The 23,661-nt window shown below is 38.5% G+C and overlaps 1 protein-coding gene across 2 annotated transcripts in view; it reads left to right on the forward strand.

Annotated features, from left to right (window-relative positions):
• Nucleotides 1-23,661, forward strand: part of PRKAR2B (protein kinase cAMP-dependent type II regulatory subunit beta) — a 115,678-nt gene that overhangs the window by 17,235 nt on the left and 74,782 nt on the right. For both annotated transcript variants that reach the window (XM_024250355.3, XM_054560624.2), the window contains exon 2: nt 8,440-8,475. In XM_024250355.3, coding sequence (XP_024106123.1) covers nt 8,440-8,475 — 36 coding nt within the window. The remainder of the gene's footprint in view (nt 1-8,439; nt 8,476-23,661) is intronic.

The raw sequence follows: 23,661 nt of genomic DNA on the forward strand, positions 1-23,661 counted from the left end.
TGCAGTGAACCAAGACTGTGCCACTGCACTCCAACCTGGGTGACAGAGTGAGACTCTTGTCTGGAAAAAAAAGAAGACATAAGAATGGCCAATAAGCATGTGGAATAGTGCTCAATATTTTTAGTTATTAGGATAGTGAAAATTAAAACCACTGTAAGACACCATTAAACACACACATCATTAAACACACACAAGAATGGCTAAAATAAGACATATCTTATGTTGGCTGGAACTCCTGTATGGTCTTTGAGGGCATAAAGTGATATGAACACTTAGGAAAACTGTGGGCATATTATAAAGTTAAGCATTCACCCACCTATGACCAAGCAATCCCACTCCTAGGTATTTAAGAGAAATAAAAGTAACATTTACAAAATGGTTGTAAACATATGCTTTTATACAACCAAAGTTATTGTAAACAAAATGAAAAGACAAGCACAAGACTGGAAGTTTTTTCAGTGAATATTACCAACAAAGGGTTGAATATTTAGAAGAATATTAAAGAATATTTATACAAGCTTTATTCAAAATAGCTCAAACTGGAAACTGAAATGCCCATCAACAGGAGAATGGAGATATATATATTGTGGTATATTCATATAAGGGAATACTACTCATCAATAAAAAAGAACAGCAGGAGTTAATCTTATGTTTGCATGAAGTTCAAAGACAGGCAAAGCTAAACTACGGTGGTAGAAATCCTAACAAGTAATTACCTATGAGATAGTGGGAATTGACTGTAAGGGGGTTCAAGGAAACTTTCCAAGGTGTTGAAAATGTTTTATATCTTGATTGGAGTGTTGGTTGTGGATGTATATGTTTATCAAAACTCATTGAATTGTACATTTTATAGTATGTCAATTTCACATCTTTTTTTAAAAAAAAATTGGACATGTGGACACTCTTGAAATCTTTTTTTTCCACATTTTAATTGAGAAATGCCATTGCCTTCTGCTCTGATTATCTTGTGAAATCTTTCATTATTCTTGTTAGAGACTAAAACCAGATTACATTTTCATAATTGTGGGTTATAAATGGTACTGCTTTTAATAATACTACTTGAAAAAAAGCCAAAGACTAGTCAAGCTCTAGTGTTGAAAGTCTATTTTATGTTTTTAGCCAATACTATACACTATATTTTAATTTATGGGTTTCAGAAACTTAATACTTTTATACATAACATTTGCTGTTTTTTTTGAAACCATATCTCACTCTGTCACCAAGACTGGAGTGCAGCGATACGATCTGAGCTCACTGCAACTTCTGCCTCCCAGGTTTGAGCGATTCTCATGCCTCAGCCTCCCAAGTATCTGGTACTACAGGTGTGCACCACCATGCCTGGCTAATTTTTGTATTTTTAATAGAGACGGGTTTTACCATGTTGGCCAGGCTGGTCTTGAACTCCTGGCATCATGTGATCCGCCCACCTGGGCCTCCCAAAGTGCCGGGATTACAGGCATGAGCCTCCATACCTGGCCAAATAATCTTTAGGTGCCACCCCTATTATATTATTTTTCATTAGCACTATTCCTTCAGCATTTTTGAACCTAATGTATATTATAGCTAGCAGTGTTCTAAGCCTTGGGGATACAGTAATGAAGCAGACAGACAAGGAAAGACCCTGCCCTCATGGAGCTTATAATGTAGCGAAGGAGGAGACAGACAATAAACATAAAACAGTAGGTCTCTTTCGCCAGCTCTGGAGAAAAGGAAACAGGATGATACCATGGAAAGGAACAAGAGGGGCAACTTTAAACTGGGTGTTCAGGGAAAAGCTTCCTGAGAGGGGGTCATTTGAGCTGAGACTGGAATGGCAGGAATATCTTCATTCTGGGAGGTGTATGGGGAAGGCTCTGAATATGGGTATTTTCTATAACCGTACTCTTATTAGTAGGCCAACCTTAATCACATCCCTGATTGTTGTCTCAGTTGCTCTTCATTTCAAAGTCTCCCTCCTGTCTTTTCCTTTTTGTTTCTCCCAAATTACCCTTCTCTGGAGCTGTTTTGTTGTGACTTTATAGACATGTAGCAATTTGAACTCTTTGCAACTTCCAGCTTTTCCGGTATTCTTAGCCTAGTTTGGATTGTTTACTCTTACAAGCAGAACACTGGTCTCCATAAATCTGCTCTTTACATGAATCTGACTATACAGACTTACAAGAGACAGTTTTGTGTATGGAGAAGCAGAAAGTGAATTTATATCGTCTTGACAGTGGCTTTTCCCACCCCTTTCTACTTACTCTGAGCCCACATTTAAAACCCTGAAAGTATTTGGGAACGTTTTTCTTGACATTGTTACTGCCTCAACTCTCTGTGTAGTTTTATAAAAACTTAAGTCATTTTAGGAGTCTTCTAGCTGAAACTGTATTTTTCTGTCTTTTTCTAAGAGGGCATTGGTGGTAAAATCCTCATGAATTAAGAAGTGGAGACTCATGTTCATTCACAAGCAAAAATATGTTTTTTTCTAATTTAATCATTCTATTTTATTACCTTCATATTCTAAAATGTCAGTTATATTTTGAGGAATTCGGTTAGTAAATATAAAGAAAGTCTTTGAAGTTGGCACTTTGTAAAAGCAGAAGGAGCATCGATATTTCGTCTTACTCTTCCCCACCTCCAGCCGTAATCCACGTGTCTGAGTGGGTTGGACACCTGATCTCTGTGCTTCTTGCTGTATAATCAAAACGGAAGAAGAAAAGTGGTCTCCCAAATGCTGGCTTCTCAAACAGCTCCCATTATGTCTCATAAGAAGTGCTTTGAGATAAATGGTTCATAATCTGTGTCTCCTTGAGACCAAGACCGTGAAGCCTTGGAGGGTACCCGCCAACTATTATTCTGTCCTTGTGCCTTTGAGCCCCTCCACAGGCTGAATCTCAACAAATTCCTAGGCACTGTGTATCTAGAAATACATACAATTTCAAGGGCTTACAAGACAGTGATGAGTAAAGTATCTCTGAGTATTAATAATTGTGGTCAAGGTTCAGTACCTTTTAACAAAAATGTAGAAAATAAGTGGTCCTTTTCAATACCAGAAATTATGTATGTATTAAAAGTTTGCAAGTTGTGTGTGTTAGGTTAATTAGAAAAATTTTCAAGTTTTGTTGTTTATTTGCCTGTTTGCTGTTGACCTTTTAAAAAAGTTAATTATTCTTTGGTTCAAGGGTGAGCCTTACTTCACTTTAATTTTTGAAGCACAGGCATAAGAGAAATTAATTTAGTCTGCACTAAATATTTACTCTGTTAATTATCTTACATGGTTTCGATTTACACAGTTTCTAGAATATTTTATTTACACAGTTAACAGATTCAGAAGTTAACAGATTTATTGCTAGAAAAGGTGACTAATGGGAGGATAAGGATGCTAAAATTATTCAGCTGAATCCAAGATTATTGTGTATATTTCACTTAGGGTATATAAACACTTTCCTGTAAAAGGCTAATTTAACTAACACAGCTTCAGTGTGGATAGGGTAGTTTGTTTTTTATTTTTGTTTGCTCGGTGTGTGTGTGTGTGTGTCTGTGTGTGTGTGTGTGTGTTTATGACTGCAGATCACAGCTCAGGGCTCTTGTTTCTTTAACTTGGAGTTTCTCTCCCAGGAGTATGCTCAGAGATGCAAACTGTGTGTACTGCTATCAACCTTTTAGTTTCATAGATTATCTTAGGTTTTTTAGTCTTCTACTGGATTTCTCCTTCACCTACATTTTTCTAAATTAGGTAGCTATTTGCAGGGTGTAAGTCTTTGAAGCCATTGTATTTGAAAGTACAACTAGACTTAATAAGCTCTTCAAGGGCAGGGACTCTGTTAAAATTCCATTGCCCAGCATCCACACTCAATACAGCAACAAAATTTGTGGGGTCAGGGAGACTTGCTCTGTTTCCTTGCAGAGTTTATTGATGGATTCTGCAGGTATTTACTCAGCACCTTTATCTGCCAGGCACTGTGATAGGCTTTGGGCATGAAGAGGTGAGCAGATAAGCAGTTCCTGCTGTCCTGGTGCAGAACTCAGTCCAGCAGGTGTGGGAGGCTGTTTTCACTACTGAGATAGAGAGACTTCTTCGGTTTATCCAAAGTAATGGAGGATTTTTCTTGTAAGGACACGGAAGGATTAAAGAAGACTTGAATCAGTTACACTTCTGTGTCTCCTGGGAGCGTAGGAACTAAACGAATCTAGTGGAATATAGTTTGGCAACTGAAGGGATCTCTGGTTATACAAGCACGAAGATATTCATAGGAACATAGGACTCAGTGTTCCACTGCAGTAGTGTTGGGGAGAAAGTCAAACCTTATATAAATATTTTTGTCTTTTTTCCTTGGGGATTCACTAAGATCTTAGGTTATATTCTCTTAAAAATGCTAGGATTTTACTCTATTCTTAAATCATATTGTTTGTTTCTCCAGGCATACAATATGTTTCCTGTTTTTTCGTTCTATCCTAGTCTCTAGTTTTCTCTGTGTGTGTGTGTGTGTGTGTGTGTGTGTGTGTGTGTGTATTCACCAAATATTCACAGAATAAGAAAATCTAAAGGTAAAAACCAAAAGTCTGAGAAAATTTAATTTGACTTGTCACATTTTAAAACACCTTCATCTGTTAACATTTTTTGGGAATTTGTATTGCTGTGTATTTTTTATATTTAAAAAGTGGTAATATTAGTTTACAGTAAATAAGCGTCAGTCTCTTACATTTGAATAGGAATTTATAGTTGACAGGTACATCCAAAGATATTTAGGTTTTTTTTGTTTTTGAGATGGAGTACCACTCTGTTGCCCAGGCTGGAGTGCAGTGGCACGATTTTCACTCACTGCAACCTCTGACTTCTGGGTTCAAGCAATACTCTTGCCTCAGCCTTCCGAGTAGCTGGGATTACAGGTGCTCACCACCACGCCCGGCTAATTTTTTTTTTTTTTAATTTTTAGTATAGAGATGGGGTTTCTCCGTGTTGGCCCGGCTGGTCTTGAACTCCTACTTCAGGTGATCTGCCCACCTTGGCCTCCCTAAGTGCTGGGATTACAGGCATGGGCCACCGTGCCTGGCCAGGTTTTTCTCTTCAGAAAAACCCCCTGAAAGAAGGAGGGCAGATCTTACTCTCCATATATCACAAGTTGAAAATTTAAGTCAAGGTTACATGGTTCATCTATGCCATCGGAAGGCAACGTGGCCAGTATTAGAGCCCAAGGCTCCTGTCTGCCAGTTGGGTGGTCTGTCCATGCCCTGCGCCTTACCCCCTCCCTGCCAGTGATGTGGAAGGTCGGGATGTTGCCGGTGCCCATCCTCACCTGACTTATGTTCCTGAGAGAGAGGACTAGGCATAGCTCGGCCAGATGCACATTTCTTTATTTCCAGCAAGGCCTCCACCCTGAATCCCAGCCTTCTTCTCTATTTTGGTAATTAGACTAAAAAACTTAGAAAAATGGTGAAGGTAACCGTTAACTTGCTGAAAGTTTGTACAGGAAACATTTGTGTTTCATCCCTGCAAGTGGAAATGGAGGGATATGGGTATGAGAGCCTGGATTTTTGGTGATTGTTCTCAAAACCCAGTATTTACCTTAACTACTGCATACCACTTGCTTGGTGCACCCATCTTCTTAACTGTCCAATCCTATGCCCCATTTGCTGTCGGGAAATGAAAATCACAGACTTAAAACCTGTCTACCCACAATTTAGAAATTGATAGAATGTCTAGCAAAAATATCAAGGAGAAATAAAGTTAAATAATTTATAGCAAGTAAAATGTATTTCAGTAGGTATGTGCTTCAGCATGTACTCAAGAAGACAATGTAGTTAGATTGTCCCACCTAGATGTAGAGGCTCTATGAATATAAAAGCGGCAAACAGAGTCTGATCAAAAAGCATTTTACTAGCAATCCAGATACCATAAGGAGCATTGTAGTAGTCGCATGGTTTTCTGAAATGATGAACATCTATTAGTAAAATACCAAACAAAGCAAGAAACAAAACACACAAAAATCCCAAATTTGATTTATGTTGTCATTGTGTTGTAGAAAATTTGATGTATATTAAAACTGCATAAATGAATCATGTGTATGTAAAGAGCTGTATTAGGATTTAGGCCCAGATGGTTATAAATGGACTTTTTTTTGCCAGTGTGAATGCCCAGTGGGATGTTTTAAAAGTCATGCAGGACAAAAGTTGAAGGTTGCAGGACAGTTCTTTGTTGTGCAGGATTGTTGTGGAGTTTGCCTGACAAAAGCCAAGGAAGGGTGTCCTCTGAATTACTGTGACAATCAAAATTGCCCCCACAAATTTAGAAAACATCTTCTAGATAGCGATGCCACCTTTGTGGAAAACCTCTGCCTTAAACACTTCAGAAAGACACAGAAACCTAAGGACCCCAGGAAAACAAAGACTTCCCAACCTTTCAAACCAGGAGCTCATGGTCCTGTGGCTTCATCATCTAAAGAGGCTGGAGGGGGCAGGGCGGCAGAGAATGTCTACTATATTTTTGCCCCAAGGCTGAGAGAAGTTTTTAACCTTCATCTTGCCTGTATCTGCTTGCATTCTCTGTTCTGCATTCCTGTGGTTGCATTTTTTTGCATTTTGTTTCCATTCACTGTCCTTGTAGCTTGCTCGGGAGGCACTCTTTAGACTAACTTTAATAGTTGCAAAAAAGGGGTTTGAAAACTGATGGGCCTTTGTGTGTATGTGTAGTAAAATATATAAAACACAATTTACCTGATGCAAGTTTTTAATATAAGTAATTTGTGACTGTGCAAATATATGACTAAAGTATTGTGGTATATAAATAGTAAATATTGTATGTCTTTCACTTTGGAGGATATAATTTTGTTATAAATGATAATATCTTGATAATTGGGTTTATGAATTATTTCACAAAGTTAATCTTTAATCATAATGAATATCACGACGGAAGATAATATTCACCTCTTATTGTATGATTTCAGGAATCTGTATTTTCATTTTCTGTTCTCTCTGAGGCAGCGTTTTGATGCAAGATACTTGTAAATTCAGAGTCTCCAGCTGTGATGCAGAGTGACTGTGTGATCTAAAACAAATTAATAAATTTCTCTGAGACTTACTGTAAAATGTACTTATCAGTTGTTTGAAGATGCTGATTTTTTTTTTGTTTGTTTGAGACTGAGTTTCATTGTGTCACCCAGGCTGGAGTGCAGTGGTGCGATCTTGGCTCACTGCAACCTCCGCCTCCTGGGTTCAAGTGATTCTCCTGCCACAGCCTCCCAAGTAGCTGGGATTAGAGGCACCTGTCACCATGCCCGGCTAATTTCTGTAGTTTTTAGTAGAAATGGGGTTTCCTCACGTTGGCCAGGCTGGTCTCAAACTCCTGACCTCAGGTGATCTGCCCACCTTGGCCTCCCAAAGTGTTGGAATTACAGGCGTGAACCACCATGCCTGGCCGAAGATGCTGATATTTGATAGCATGATTGTAAGGATTAATGCACTACACATCTGACATAGTTTTATTATAGTACTTGTTCCTGTGCATACATATTTTTCATGCAGTGCAATCATACTGCTGATAAAAATTTTGTCTTCTCTTTTTACTTGACCTAGTGTTTCCATAGTGTAAACAAATTTCATAATTACTCTTCTAAAAGTATGGAAGTAGACTCATGACATTCTGTTACCAAAATACTGCATAGTACATTGTGTCCTTTCTTTATATAAGATGAACCAGAAATGTACCTGCTTCTCTTGAGAAAGAAATGTTTTTAAAAACCTCAGTTCTTGAGATAACGATGTCATCAAAACCAAGAAGATACAGAGCTGAGTTGAGTCGGAGGAGTGGGCAGATGGTAGGCTTGCCAGCTGAGTGGTGCGCACACAGGATGAGATTGCAGCTTTCAGTGGACAGATTTGCACGTTATGGACATTTAGATTGCATAAAAACTGTCAGAACTATAAATCTGAGACTTTAAGGATATACTATCCTTCAGCTAAAGATGATTTCAACATACATGAGCAATTTCAGTTGTGTTTTCTAATTTTATCATTTAAAAAATGATGCTGCTGAATAGATTTATTCATACATTGCTCTTTCCTTTCACTAGTAGTACTTCTTTAGGTTAAATCTCTAGTAGATTTACCCTATTAAGTGACACAAATCTTTTATAGTACTTGATGTAATTGCCAAATTGTTGTTTAAAGGTGTTGTGTTGCTTTATATGGTTCCCAGTTAAGTAGTTTTAGCTGTCTGTAACTAGGGATTTTTCTTTTAATTTAAAGTGCTAATTTAATAGGTAAAATATTGATTTCAATTTATATTTATTTGATTATTAATGAATTTCAGCATTTAATTTTTGTATATTTATAGTATTTCCTCTTATTTATTCATCTTTTTCTTTAGTTAAATTATAAGATCGTTTACCAATTTGAGCCTTTTCAGGGTTTGGGGAAAATTAGACTTTTAATCTAATCATATTATTCTGCTTTTTCTTTTAGCTCCAGTAATAAACCGATTCACAAGGCGTGCCTCAGGTAAGTCTGATTATGTTATGGATTTTGTATACTAATGGTGACATTTAAAAAATGATAATATTGGACAAGAAGGTACGAATAATAATTGCTGTGTAGTAAACCTTTATTTGTCAGTTTTTTTTTCCCAGAAAACACAACTATCTGATACAATCACTATCTAGGAAGCAATTGAAAATGCCCTATCTAGGAAGCAATTTCAAATGCAATTGAAAATGTGAGTGGCTACACTGAAAGTCACACTGCGTACTAAACTGGTGGGCCTTTTAAAATGGAGGCTCTCAGCCCAGGGTGTTATTCTTGCTCTTGATAGAATTACTACCTGTATGGTTGTCTGATTTACCAGCCATAATGTAGAAGCAGTGATTTAGCAGATGGGTAAAGGGGACACCTTAGAAACAGTGATGAGTGAGTGTTTGTTTTTTTTGTTTCTTTGTTTGTTTGTTTTCATAAGAGGGTTTTTAATAAGGGACAGGAGAACTCTTAAAATGCAGATATAAGAACTTGTCATTATGGGGCCATTTAGAATAGGATCAAATTGCTTTACATTTGTTTGTGCCCCTGAGGCTATTGCTGGTTTAAATATACCACAGTACCCTAATGTAGTCAGCATGATAGGCCTTAGCCATTAACAAGGGCGTACATTAGATTCAGTATACTGTGTACTATTTAAACTGCTGGGGAAGTATGAGACAGAATTAAGAGCATTTCTATCCAAAATGGCTTAAGTAAAATGAGTTTGGGCATTGAGATAAACTATTATTTAGAAAATTCACCATATGGCATACCTTCTCTGAATAAGAGGACAAATGAAGTGAGGGGTAATATTTGATTTGAGAAAATTACTCTTTAAGTATACCTGGAAATTTTTTGTTAAACCCAAGATAAACATTTCACACAGCTCATCTTTGGAGTTTATATAATACAAATGAGTCATTTATTTCACAAAATTACCTTATTTCCACCTGTGCTATAATATTAAAGACATTTTAATGTTGAATTTTATTTTTGATTTGTCAGCAGTTACTGGTATAATTTACTCTTGTTATGTAGTGACCAGGTCTATAAGGATAATGTGCTACGTTGGAATAACATCTGCTTTATCATTCTGAGCTTTTTGTAATCTCAAGGCATATTTATTTTAAATGGTGAAAACAAGTGTAGATTGTAATGCCTTTTGTGAAATGAGAGGTTATGTTTATGTCAGTAAGGCATCAAATTTTATCCCAAAGAAGAACTATCAAGTGTGATCATACTCTAGTGTAGTTGTCCTTTGTGAGCAGTGGTGGGAATAGGGGAGGAAGACGAGAGAATCAGTATTGTGATGCCTTGTCTTCATGAGGTGAAATTCTTTCAATAGAAACACAGTTAAGAGTCATAGAATAAATAATCACCCTTTCTACCTCAAACCGTATGACATGTGACATTTATTTCTGGGCACGTTCCATTGGTATTTGTTGTGCAATATACGTATCATCGGCCGGGCGCGGTGGCTCACACCTGTAAGCCCAGCACTTTGGGAGGCTGAGGCGGGCGGATCACGAGGTCAGGAGATCAAGGCCATCCTGGCTAACATGGTGAAACCCCGTCTCTACTAAAAATACAAAAACAAAATTAGCTGGGCGTGGTGGCGGGTGCTTGTAGTCCCAGCTACTCTGGAGGCTGAGGCGGGAGAATGGCGTGAACCCGGGAGGCAGAGCTTGCAGTGAGCCAAGATCGCACCACTGCACTCCAGCCTGGGAGACAGGGCGAGACCCCATCTCAAAAAAAAAAAAAAAAAAGTATATATACACACACACACACACACACATTTTAATTGATAGATCAGGGGCTCCAGGGTATAGGTTAGTTTTGAAATGCCATTATTTTATACCCCACCCCCATGTGTGTCCAGTACATTTTAGCAAGACTTGGCCAAAATTGTAGAGATGATGTAATGACACAAAGAAATACACATTAAAATCAAATGTTGCGTTTATTCCCAGAATGACAGGTAATAAGAAATGTCAGTGAAAACAACAGGAAACAATTTGGTATAAATAAGATGATACCAAGTTCAGGAGTCACGCTGTATATAGCAGTAAGCCTTAAAAGGAGTAAAATTGTTATCCCAGTAATATAATACGCTGGAAACCATTAGGAGAATGAATCTTGACATTAATTATAAGGAAGAAAAGAGAACTAGTTTATGGAGTACCACTGATAGATCAGGCACTGTACTAAGCATTTTATATATACTTTTAGTCTTTCAGGCAAGGAAAATAAAATTATTTAATACTTTGGATAAAAAAAGTGGTATAAGAAAAAAGGGAAGAGGATTTATTTAATCATCTACTTGTCTGTATTTTATTCGAGACTTTCTTATTTCTTATAAAAGCTTGTCTAAAATGTTTTTGGCAAAGAATATAGAAACAGTCTTAAGACATCCTGAGGAGGAAATGCTACAATTTTTTTGTTAATTTAGTGGCTAACATGAAGTTTAGTAGTAGAGATGTACATTAACTTTTTAAAAAAGTAACATTTCCTGAAAATAAAAAAGAAATGATTATTTTCTCAAAATGCAGTCAATTGTATTTGATAATTAAAAAGATTTCTTATGATACCTTTTCTGATTGAGTTTTATTTCAGAGATACTTTTTCTTTTCATAACCCATAAAACTTTAATGTAAGAATGGTAATTTAGGGGAAGAAAGTAAGTCAGGTAAAATCAACTGGAAGTCTGTATGACGTAAGAGTTTGTTTTTTATTCATCTGTTTTTAAATTAAAGTTACAACAGTAAATGCTATATGTATATATTACAACAATAAATACAAAATGTGTAGTGCTAGGTGTTCTATCATTGTTGATTGAAAAGAAAAAATTACTATGAATTATAATTAATAACTCATTAACTGACTTTCCTAAATCTTTTGAGTTTTTGGCTTTTGATATTCATACTGCATCTATCAAACATAAATATTTCAAACCTGAATAATTTAAACAAAACATTTCCCCTTTGGATACCTTTTTCTTTTGTTATGAAGATGAGAGGAATATTTATGCTTAACAAATACATTCTTTAGGATTATTTTTACACTTTTAAGAACACTATTTGTGCTATAGTCTCTTGTCTTCTTCATGTGTTCAGTGCTGGCCCACAAACGTGTCAGTTTTTGTTTTTGTAAGTGAAAGGAATCAGTTTCACTCAGTATTTTCAAACAGAATTCCTAGCATCTTAAGAGTTTATAGAGGCTTCAGGGTTGTATAAGCCAGCATCCTACTTGGTACGGGAGTGGAAGGCATGTAGAAAGCATGACTAAAGGAGAGAAGTGTAGATGAGCACCAGAAGAATAAGACCCAACTTTACTGATTAGATTGGGTAAGTTCCATAAAACATGATGAAAAACTGTCAGATGTCTTCTGAAGTCCAGATATATCTCCGATATCATCCTGACAGCACCCCATAACCTTATTTTTAAACAGTACCTCATGGTCCCATTTTTAAACAAAACGAAAAGAAATACTGCTTTTGGTCTCTTAAAATGCTCTTCAGCTCTTAATAATCCCTTCTTTTCAGTACAACCTTAAGACAGAGAGGCCTGGTGTGGTGGCTCACACCTGTAATCCCAGCACTTTGGGAGGCCGTGGTGGGCAGATCACTAGAGGTCAGGAGTTCGAGACCAGCCTGGCCAACTTGGTGAAATCCCTTCTCTACCAAAAAATACAAAAATTAGTCGGGCATGGTGGCGCGTGCCTATAGTCCCAGTTACTCGGGAGGCTGAGGCAGGAGATTCACTTGAACCCTGGAGGTGGAGGTTACAGTGAGCTGAGACTGTGCCACTCACTCCAACCTGGGCAACAGAGTGAGACATTGTCTCAAAAAATAAATAAAATAAAATAACAGAGAAATCATTGTCCATAATCCATTTTATTTTATTTGTATTTGAGATGGAGCCTTGCTCTGTTGCCCAGGCTGGAGTGCAGTGGCACGATCTTGGCTCACTGCAACCTCCGCCCTCCCAAGTTCAAGCGATTCTCTCAAGTAGCTGGGACTACAGGCGTACGCCGCCATGCCCGGCTAATTTTTGTATTTTTAGTAGAGACGAGTTTCACCATGTTGGCCAGGCTGGTCTCCAACTCCTGACCTCAGGTGATCTGCCCGCCTTGGCCTCCCAAAGTGCTGGGATTATAGGTGTGAGCCACTGTGCCCGGCCACATAAACCATTTTACATTATGTATGGGCTTTTTGTTTTTTGGAAGATTATTCTTTTTGGTGGAAAATAAAAATAATATATCATTTGTTGTTGTGAGTATTAAAAATTAGTGGTGGTGGCTGGGCGCTGTGGTACACACCTCTAATTTTGTCACTTTGGGAGGCTGAGGTGAGTGGATCACCTGAGATTGGGAGTTCCACACCAGCCTGGCCAACATGGCGAAACCCTGACTCTACTAAAAATACAAAAATTAGCTGGGTTTGGTGGCGGGCGCCTGTAATCCACCTACTTGGGAAGCTGAGGTGGGAGAATAGCTTGAACCTGGGAGACAGAGGTTGCAGTGAGCTGAGATTGCGCCACTGTACTCCAGCCTGAGCGACAGAGGGGGAGACTCCGTTTAAAATAAATGAATGAATAAATAAAAATTTAGTGGTGGTAGTAGAAGTAGTAGCTCAGTAAATATTTCAAGGTAAAGCTTTAATCAAGAATTAATCCTGTTGCTTCACTGTTCACCTAATATATAGAAAAGATCCTAGGGTTTGAAGTTGTACTGACTATAGTTTTCCCATTTTCTCTGTGAATTTGCATGTAAGTTGTTTACTTCTTTGAGTTTAACTTTATTTATTTTCTTTTCTTTCAGCTTGGGATCTTAACAGCTGTATTCAAGCTTGTGAGGGTTAAATTGGATGATTTTTATTATTTTTAAGTTTTTTTTTTTTGAGATGGAGTCTCGCTCTGTCGCCAGGCCGGAGTGCAATGGCAGGATCTTGGCTCACCGCAACCTCTGCCTCTCGGGTTCAAGCGATTCTCCTGCCTCAGCCTCCTGAGTAGCTGGGACTACAGCTGCACACCACCACGCCTGGCTAATTTTTTGTATTTTAGTAGAGACAGGGTTTCACCATGTTGGCCAGGATGGTCTCAATCTCCTGACCTCGTGATCTGCCCATCTTGGCCTCCCAAAGTGCTGGGATTACAGGCGTGAGTCACCACACCTGGCAATTTTTTTTTTTTTTTTTTTTTTTTAGACAGGATTTCACTCACCCAGGCTGTAGTCCAGTGGCATGATCTTGACTCACTGCAGCCTCCACCTTCCAGGTTGAAGTGGTCCTCCCACCTCAGCCTCCCTAGTAACTGGGAGAACAGGTGTGCACCACAATGCCTAGCTAATTTTTGTATGTTTTATAGAGACAGGGTGTCGCCATGTTGCCCAGGCTCGTCTTGAACTCTTGAGCTCTAGGGATCCACCTGCCTCAGCCTCCCAAAGTGCTGTGACTATAGGTGTTGGATGAGTTTAATGAAGCCCCCAGCAGAGAGTCTAGGCTTTTCAAAACGTTCGCTCTCAGCCTTCTTCTTATGAACGTGGTTTAAAACAAAGCAATAAACCCCTCAGCTTTTTCCCCTAGCTTGTCAGAATAAAGCCTTAGAGAGTCATAATACTGTTTGATAGTAATCCTTTAATATGGGCATCTTTTTATTGTTTGTACATTATAGGTTTTTAAAAAAATTGTAATGGTTTTCCTCTGTGGTTTTGTCTCTGAATTGGGGAGGGGCTAGAAATGTCCAGTTAATCTTGAGACAGTGCATTGCATCATGAGGTTGGAACTCTGAATTTTTTTTTAATCCTAAGATACTGTTTTGAAAAAGTTACCCTTCTAGAGCAGTTTAAAGAGTTCAGTGAGTGCCTTTATCTAAGCTCCCCAGATGTTGATATTTTGCCACATTTGCATGCTCTCTCCTCTCCATCTTTAGACAGACACACACTCTTTTTTATTGAAACTTTTAGGAATCCTAAATACTTCAGCCTGTATCTCCTAAGAAAAAGGACATTCTTCTAGGTACTATAACAATGAAGGAATTTAACATTGATACAATACTATTATCTCATACAGAGTTTAGAGTCAGATTTCCTCTGTTGTCCTGTCATGTTTTTTCTCTCTTTTAAATTCAAGCTAATTGAAGGATTTTTTTATTGCATTTAATTGTCATGACTCAGTTTTTCTTGCCTTTCATAAATTGATTCCCTGAAGTTTTTGAAATTTGCTTTTTGAGAGTTTTGAAGGTTATTCCTAACCATAAGACAGTTCCCTATACCGCCTGTTATGCATTCATAGATGGCATTAGCACAACTGCTGTTTGGTCAGTATGCCCCACTGACGTCCATGAAATCTTTGCATTGACATTTACTATTGCTTTCAAGGACTACTTTTTTTTTTCTTTTTTTAAATTATTATTATTATACTTTAAGTTTTAGGGTACGTGTGCACAATGTGCAGGTTAGTTACATATGTATACATGTGCCATGCTGGTGTGCTGCACCCATTAACTTGTCATTTAGCATTAGGTATATCTCCTAATGCTATCCCTCCCCGCTTCCCCCACCCCACAACCGTCCCCAGAGTGTGGTGTTCCCCTTCCTGTGTCCGTGTGTTCTCATTGTTCAATTCCCATCTATGAGTGAGAACATGCGGTGTTTGATTTTTTGTCTCAAGGACTACTTGAAAGCAATTACTTGTTCTAGTAAGTAATTATTTCTTATAATAGAAGGATTTTCTTTTCTCATATAGTTAACCACTCTTTAATTTTTTGCCATAGTGTGAACATTGAATTTTGTAGTATATTTTTAACAGAACTAAAATTTTATAATTTTCTCTAAACTATGATGTAGAATAATTCACAGATGAAATTAATCTTTAAATTTCAATCTCACACACCTACTGTGTAAAATGTGATATTACAAATCTCAGTGAAATCACCCTCAACAGAAATGATTAGTCCCCAAGAAATTAGTGAAATAGCAGAAGTTCAGATCTTGTCTTGAATCTGATTCAGGGGACATATGCTTCCTTGATTTCACGGAATATATGCTTCCTTTTGTTTTGTTTGGGAAATATCTTGTAGCCTTGGTGTTCATTGTTTCTACTTTAAGGTTATTTGACGATAACAGCTTTTAACCCCCAAATTATTTTTTTCCAGAGGTCATTTCTATATTGTCAAACCAATTTGCTGGTATAATTATAGTTACATTCATATTTTGTTTTTTGAAATTAGCTTCATTTTAATAAGCCTGGTAATCACCAATACTTGGGAATACATATTGGGAGAATACTACTTTAATTAATATACTGGTTTATTCAGCAAATATTTACTGAGTCCCTATTGTGTGTCAGGTACAGTGCTGGGGATGCCACAAATAATAAGATACAGTTCTTACGAAGTGCGCAGTCTAGCAGGGAAGCTGATGATGACTTATAGTGTAGTAAATGCCATAATATCCTCAAAGTGAAAAGGAGAAAACATACAGTTCTTCCAGGGCCTGCCTCACAGAAAGGGTACTATTTGTGCTGTCTTTAAGGTTTATAACATAGGTTTTACCAGGACTATAAGGAGAGAGACTATTCTAGGTATTTCTATTCAGTATTACTGTAAAAAGTCCATTTTCACCATATGTTGCTATGCAGTTTGCCTCTGCCATCAAGCACCTATGGCATGGAGTGAGCAGATGCCCATTGGCTATGGATAGCAGGGACTTAAGGCCAGGAGTTATTTCATCCTTTAATTTACCGTTGCTTCAAAATGTTAACATCTGCCTTACCAGAAGAGGCTGTATAGGCTCTGGAATCAGACCAGGGTTAGAGTACTAGCTCTGCTACTCACCTGTCTACATATTAAAAGTGTCTCTGTGTGTGTGTGTGTGTATCCTTAGTAACCTTTCTAAGGCTTAGTTTCTCTGGGTGTAAAATGGGGATAATACCTAACTCACAAGATGATTGTTGTAATGAAACAGTAGATAACCCATGAAAAACAGATTCTTGAGGCCGGGCATGGTGGCTCATGCCTGTAATCCCAGCACTTTGTGAGGCCAAGGCAGGTGGATCACCTGAGGTCAGGAGTTCAAGACCAGCCTGGCCAACATGACAAAACCCCATCTCTGCTAAAAATATAAAAATTAGCTGGGCATGGTGGCACGTGCCTGTAGTCTCAGCTACTTGGGAGGCCGAGGCACAGGAATCGCTTGAACCAGGGACACAAAGATTGCAGTGAGCCAAGATTGCACCACTGTACACTCCAAGCCTGGATGACAGAGTGATACTACATCAAAAAAAAAAAAAAAAAAAAAGAAAAAGAAAAAGAAAAAAGAAAAGAAAAGAAATGGCTTCAGGACTGCAGAGCTTGACATGAAGACTTAGAAGGATGACACCCAGGGTGAGGCTGAAATCAAGGGTCAGAAAGACAATTTGACTGAGGCAACAGGATGAAACGTGAGGTGTCAGTCTTGAGCAAGGGAGGTGGGAAGACAGGATGGAGGGTGGGACTGGGACCTAAGGAGGTTCTCTGAGATGCCAGGGCACAGGCCTGGGGGCTTTTGTCCAGGCTTGTTCCTTGGGTGGAATGGAAGCCATTTAGGAGGCCTCCAAGTCACTTCATGCACCTGTTATCTCTCAGTGCCCACACTAGTATTATAGTAAAATGGGTTCTCCCCTGTGATTCATTATGAATAATCCAAGTGAACAGAGCAAGTGCTGCTCCTGGCTCATTTCCAGCCACTTGCTCCTCTTGCTCCTCTTGCTCCACACTCTAGCAGTGCTTGTTTACTGATACTTAAGCAACCTTGGGAATTGGAACCCAGTGGAATCTGTGGCAATGTTGAGTCTCGGTTCTTTTTTGTTAGGCCCTGGAATGCTGATAAGCTACCTCAAGGCTAATGAGAAATTAGATTATCTCTTGAACTTAATTGCATTTTCCCAGAGTTCTCTTAGAGCCCCCCAGGGAAAGGAGAAAGGAAGATAGTGAAAGCAGCTGTTCAGGTTGGGGCATGGTGGGAAGGGAGGATCCTTTTGTGCCTATAGTGTCCTCAGACTCTTCACACGGGTGGTTTTGCCAGTAGATGTGGAAGGGCTTGGAAGATAACATGGGACTTATGTAACCCACCAAACCCCGTGTGCCTTAGCTACAGGAACACTGCCACTGCTGGGGAAAGGGGTCGGGGAGTTAGATCTATAAAATAGGTATGAGTAGATAGAATAGACATTTAGATGTAGTGCAACCATTCTTTAATTACAAGCAGAGTTTAGGTCACTACTTCACCAGCTCTGTGTGAAGGACCAGTTTTTCGTTTTTGTTTTCCCAGTGCACTGCAGACCAGCACTTTTGAGAAATATAAATTTGCCACAGCAATATCAAATTGCTATAATTGTATCTAAACACTGTTTTACTCTCTGTACTTGTTGCAGATTGCCATGGCTTAGGTGATACAACCATGGTGTGTGCTACATGAGATATGAAAGTTCTCACAAAAATCTTTTATAAAGGAAGATTGCACATTTATCTAAAAGAAGTGATTATTTAAAAAAACAAACACACATACCTTATTTTGCTAACTTGGCGTTTTGTCAGGACAGCCTGCATGAATGAATGGTGCCCTTGAGTTGTTGAATGGTGGCGTGTGGCAGCCCTGCTCCAGGACTGTGGCGTGCCTGCGTTCTGCCTCCATGTATGCCTGCTCATATTCAGAGCATGCCATGGGTTCTCTTACCTAGGCCTTGCTATAGCTCACCACATTCCCTATCAGCTTCCTCCCTCCCTCCCTCCCTCCCTTCCTTCCTTCCGATACCGTTACTATTACACATCGTTTGATGTTGCAGTTGCTTGTTCACATGTCTTTTTCCCTATGCTGAACAGTGAGGTTCATAATTAATGGACTGAGAAACAAGGACACTCTGGATGAGGTCAAAGAAAAAATGGAATGTGAAGTAAGGAAATGAGAATGCAAGGAGGATGGGAAGATTTCGCCAGGCATGTGTGTAGAGCGGTGTGAGATTCCTGAGGTAGCGTGTGCTGGGGTAAGGACCAGTGTGAATATAGTTACAGGGTGAGCCTGCTATAAAGGGCAGATTGAGTGACATTTTATTGGAATTAAGGAAGCCAAAATAAGTTGAGGATGGGCTCTCAAATGGGTTGTCAACTTGGACATTGACTGCCTGCGATGGTGGCACATTGGAGTGAAATGAAAACTGTGAGCCAGGTACCAGTCAGGAAGGGGCATCTGTATGCCGTGGCTCTCGGAGGAGCACAGAGGTTTCAGTGGGAGCACCATGGAGTGGTCCAGATGCCAGTGTGGGGAGCCACAGCGTGCCCTCACTATCTTTCAGATCCCACTGTGTGCAGGGAGTGGTACCCTCTAAGAGAAGGAGTGTTCTTGGAGAAGAATCAAGTTTCAACCAAGGCAGAGAAAAGTCAGTAATGTTTTATAAAAGAATGTGAGGGTGTGGGGAATGTGTTGGGAAGGAGGGTAGTAATGGACAGAAGGAAGCCACAGGGCAGCAATTCATTTGAGGAAATATTTCCGAGCAATTACCATTGCCAGGGACTACACTAGGCACAGCAGTAAACACATTGTGCCCTTGAAGTACTTGCAGTCTAGGGAAGCTTAAGGCATAGGGAGATGAAATTAGGGAAAAGATGGTGGTCTGGAGGGTCTTACATCTTGTGGATGACCAAGGGTGACAGAGCAAAGAGGACATAGTTGGATTGATAGTTTTTAGGTTATAATTTATTCACTGTAAATACTTGTTTAACTAAACTTCCCTTAAGGCTAACTCTGTTAGCTTCCCAATGAGAGCACTGTAACTTTCTGATACTTATCTTAGGTACAGAAAGCAATATGATGTAGAAGTAAAGAGGCTGGATTTGGAGCTGTTTTTACATTTAACAGTCGAATATTCAATGAGGGCCTACAATGTGTTGGGCACTGGGCTGGGCCCAGGGCAGGCAGATACAGTTTAGGATCTTAGGTACATCATTTATAAGCTGTGTGACCTTGGGCAACTTACTTAAATGACCTTCTGTAAAACCAGATTGTGGTTATTCTGGAAGAGAATGCAGGCAAAGCTTTTAGCATAGTGTCTGACACATTTTGAGTGCGAAATAAACTTTTATATATTATTAGACTGGATTTTTCTAATTTTAACCTGATAAAAACACCATAATTTTAGTGTCTCTTCTTTCCTCTTGTAACTTATCACACCTAATATTAATTGGCCAAAGTGCATAATTTTGTGTATGTATTACAACTAACTCCCCTACCCCAAATTTGGGTTAACTTAACATTGTATTGTTATTTGTGGGGAAGAGCAAAGATTTCTCTGAAATGTAACATCCTTTAGCTTTTTAGATGAAAACAGAAAAGCAACTTCAGTCTCTCATCATAAACAGTATTTGTAGACTGTAGTTTTGAAAACAAATTGATCCACCTTTTAAAAATCTAAACTGATATTTTAAACAGGTGTGTGCAAATGCAGTCCCCCCCACCCCCACCCCATCAGCATCTTGAACCATCTGCTTCTTTGGAGCTGACTACTAGAGAATGTTACAATCATTGGGTTGTAAGTCTCATCTCTGAGAGCCCAGCAATATATTTTATACTAGCTAATCATTTGATAATGTTTTCTAATATTTTAAAAATTAATATTGCAACTAAAAACCAAAATATGTATTCAGGTCTTGTCTTCCCTTTACCAGTAAGAATCAGGGTCTTCCCCCTCCCTGCCCCTCCCCGAATTAGTTTTTCTGCTTTCTCATGAGTTACTAAAACCAGAGAACACTGATTTTAATGTTGTTTTACAGAAGACAGTACCATAAAATTGACAACAAATTAAAATATACATTAATGATACAGTATATTGTTTTCAGAATAGTGGAAAGAAGGGGCCTTTCACTTGAAAGACGGAACAGCTTAAATGATAGTGTTGTTAGACGTGTTTCAAGGAATTACAAAATGTTGTGTTTATTGACCATCAAAAAAGGTAGAGCTGACCTTTTCCTTAGATATTTTAAACAGAATTCCAAGTTATAGCTCCCCTTTAAAAACAGGTATGGATACTTTAATATATGCATTGCCTAACAGAGTATATAGGCTACAAATACAGCAAATATACATAGCTTTTATTCAGTTTTTGAACAGCAGCTTACCAGATGTGCTGAGTTTTAGCAGGATGCTGAGTGGTACTCTGCAGTAGAAATGGAAAACTTAGGTTTGCCGTAACTACTCTTGTGCCTTTCTAAAAATAAACTGCTACTTTCAAGTTACCTATTTGGTATTTTCACTTTATTTAGATTTTGTGGATCTCAAAATTTTCTTTTTATAACGTTGATACATTATTGCTTACAATTTACCTCTGAATTCTGTACCATAAAAATAATGTATTTTATTTTCATGTTACTTTAAAAATGATATTGCTTCTTACTTGCTTATATTTATCATTCCCCCATTTGTGTCCTTAGAAATGTTTGTTTTAATTGCTCTGCTTTTGTTAAGTACATTTATATGAAGATAGCTATTTAATGTATTTTAAATACAATTCTTAGAATTGAAAGCTCTTTTTAGAATAATGAAAAAATTTGTAATTCAGAATTATATTTTGACTAAAAAATAAGCATTCATGTTATATTACATAGACAATTAATTAGAAGTTAAAATTTTCCTTTAGTTAAATTATTTTTATTTTTATTTTTTTGAGATGGAGTCTTGCTCTGTCACCCAGGCTGGAGTGCAGCGGTGCATTTGGCTCACTGCAACCTCCGCCTCCCAGGCTCGAGCGATCCTCCCTCTGCAGCCTCTTGAGTAGTTGGGACCACAGATGCGTGCCACCAAGCTCAGCTAATTTTTTTTGTATTTTTGGTAGAGACAGAGTTTGACCATGTTGTCGAGGTTGGTCTTGAACTCCTGAGCTCAAAGAATCCATTGCCCGCCTTGGTCTCCCAAAGTGTTGGATTACAGCTGTGAGCCACCGTGCCTGGCCTAATGATTCTTTTAGAAGGGATCTTGGTGTTAGACTGTATAGTTGGTGAGACTGAAGTGTCTTAGATGGAGGTTGTACCTGCAGGAGAGTTGCAATGTGTGTCTCATCTATAACAGAGATTCTGAGGCAGAGGTCATTATAAGTTTTGAAGGTAGCCTGTGAGTCTCAAAATGTTTTTTATGAATTTATAATTCCGAGGCTGGGTATGGTGGCTCATGCTTGTAATCCCAGCACTTTGGGAGGCTGAGGCGAGAAGATCCCTTGAGGGGATCGTGCCGCTACACTCCAGCCTGGGCAACAGAGCGAGACTCTGTCTCAAAAAAAAAAAAAAAAAAAAAATAGAGTTTATAGTTCCCAAAGCCTTCCCTCCCCTCTGACGGAATTTTATCAAAGAATACATTTCTCTAATAAGGGAAGTAGCTCAAATTTTTGAATAAAGATTATTTTGATTATGAGTCTTAGTAGTCTAATTTGCAAAAGTAGATGATGATGATGATGATGATAACAATACTAATTAAAATGTATGCACCGTCAACTGTGTGTCAAGTGCTGTTTTCTCAACTTTGCTTTCCCTGAGATGACCTGCGAGAATCACTAGTGCAATATTTGAAGGGAGTTTTCTTATTATCTCCATTTTATAGGTGTGGAAACTGAGGCACAAAGAGTTTACTTTTTATTTTTAATATTATTAATTTATTCCTTAATACTGAGTCAATCCTAGTTTTTTGTTGTTGTTGTTGTTTTGAGATGGAATCTTGCTCTGTCACCCAGGCTGGAGTGCAGTGGCATGATCTCAGCTCACTGCAACCTCCGCCTTCTGGGTTCAAGCGACTGTCCTGCCTAAGCGTCCCAAGTAGCTGGGGTTACAGGCGCCCGCAACCATGCCCGGCTAATTTTTGTATGTTTAGTGGAAATGGAGTTTCGCCATATTGGCCAGGCTGATCTCGAACTCCTGACCTTGTGATCCACCTGTCTCAGCCTCCCAAAGTGCTGGGATTAAAGGCGTGAGCCACCGCGTCTGGCCAAACCTAGTTTTTAACTATTTTATTAAATGGAATTATAGACTTGTAGGACTGTCACAGTCTTGATTACTTTAACACCAGATCATGCAAGTGTTTTTGACTATTCTGCAGGAAATGAAATCAAACCACTTCTACCTATTTTCTCCTGTTACAGTTTTTATCCTGAGTCTGGAAATTATGTTAAATTTTTTTTTGCACTAAATTCCAATAAAACAGAGAAAAGGCAATTGTTAGGTAATTTGTAGTTCCAGCATTGTTTTTCTATACATACTGTTATAGGTGAAGCATTTAAATTATTGTGTTTTTTTGGTAACAAGTTTTTTTACATTTTAAAGTTGTTCTTTATATTTTAATCAATTCATCATTCAAAGTTCTGTGCCCCAAATTACAAAATAGTTCACATTTTAATGCTTTTAGCAGTCAATTTGAGTGATTCAGATTAGTTTTGATCTAAATTTAAATGTTATGTTATTATCTTTTCAGCTAGAAATCTGAAGATATCTTGTTGCCAACCAAATTAGTGGATGTATATCTAGAAATATGTAAAGCATAGTATTCATTTATACAAATAGGAAACTTGTACATTTTTAGGAGTGATTTGCTTACAGTTTAGTCTGGTTTATTATTGCTCTTTGTTTCTCCCTGGATCAGGGAGAAAACCCTTAATACTGGGAAAATCAATTTAACTCCTATTATAATAACTACCATCTATATACTTTTTTTTTTTTTGAGACGGAGTCTCACTCTGTCACCCATGCTGGAGTGCAGTGGCATGATCGCGGCTCACTGCAAGCTCCGCCTCCCAGGTTCACGCCATTCTCCTGCCTCAGCCTCCCCAGTAGCTGGGGACTACAGGCGCCTGCCACCACGCCTGGCTAATTTTTTTGTATTTTTTTAGTAGAGACGGGATTTCACCGTGTTAGCCAGGATGGTCTCGATCTCCTGACCTGGTGATCCGCCCGCCTTGGCCTCCCAAAGTGCTGGGGATTACAGGTGTGAGCCACAGCGCCCGGCCTATGTACTTTTGAAGTATCTGCAAATCAAACAGAAGATTAATAGTACAGGTATACGTAAGGGAGGTGCTAACAACTGAGGAAGTCATGTTTGCTTGGTTCGCAGAATTGTGATTATTAAATACCATATTCGTTTGTAATTATGGATCCTATGAAAAATAA

Source organism: Pongo abelii, chromosome 6, assembly GCF_028885655.2.
Source record: "Pongo abelii isolate AG06213 chromosome 6, NHGRI_mPonAbe1-v2.0_pri, whole genome shotgun sequence".
NCBI lineage: Eukaryota > Metazoa > Chordata > Mammalia > Primates > Hominidae > Pongo > Pongo abelii.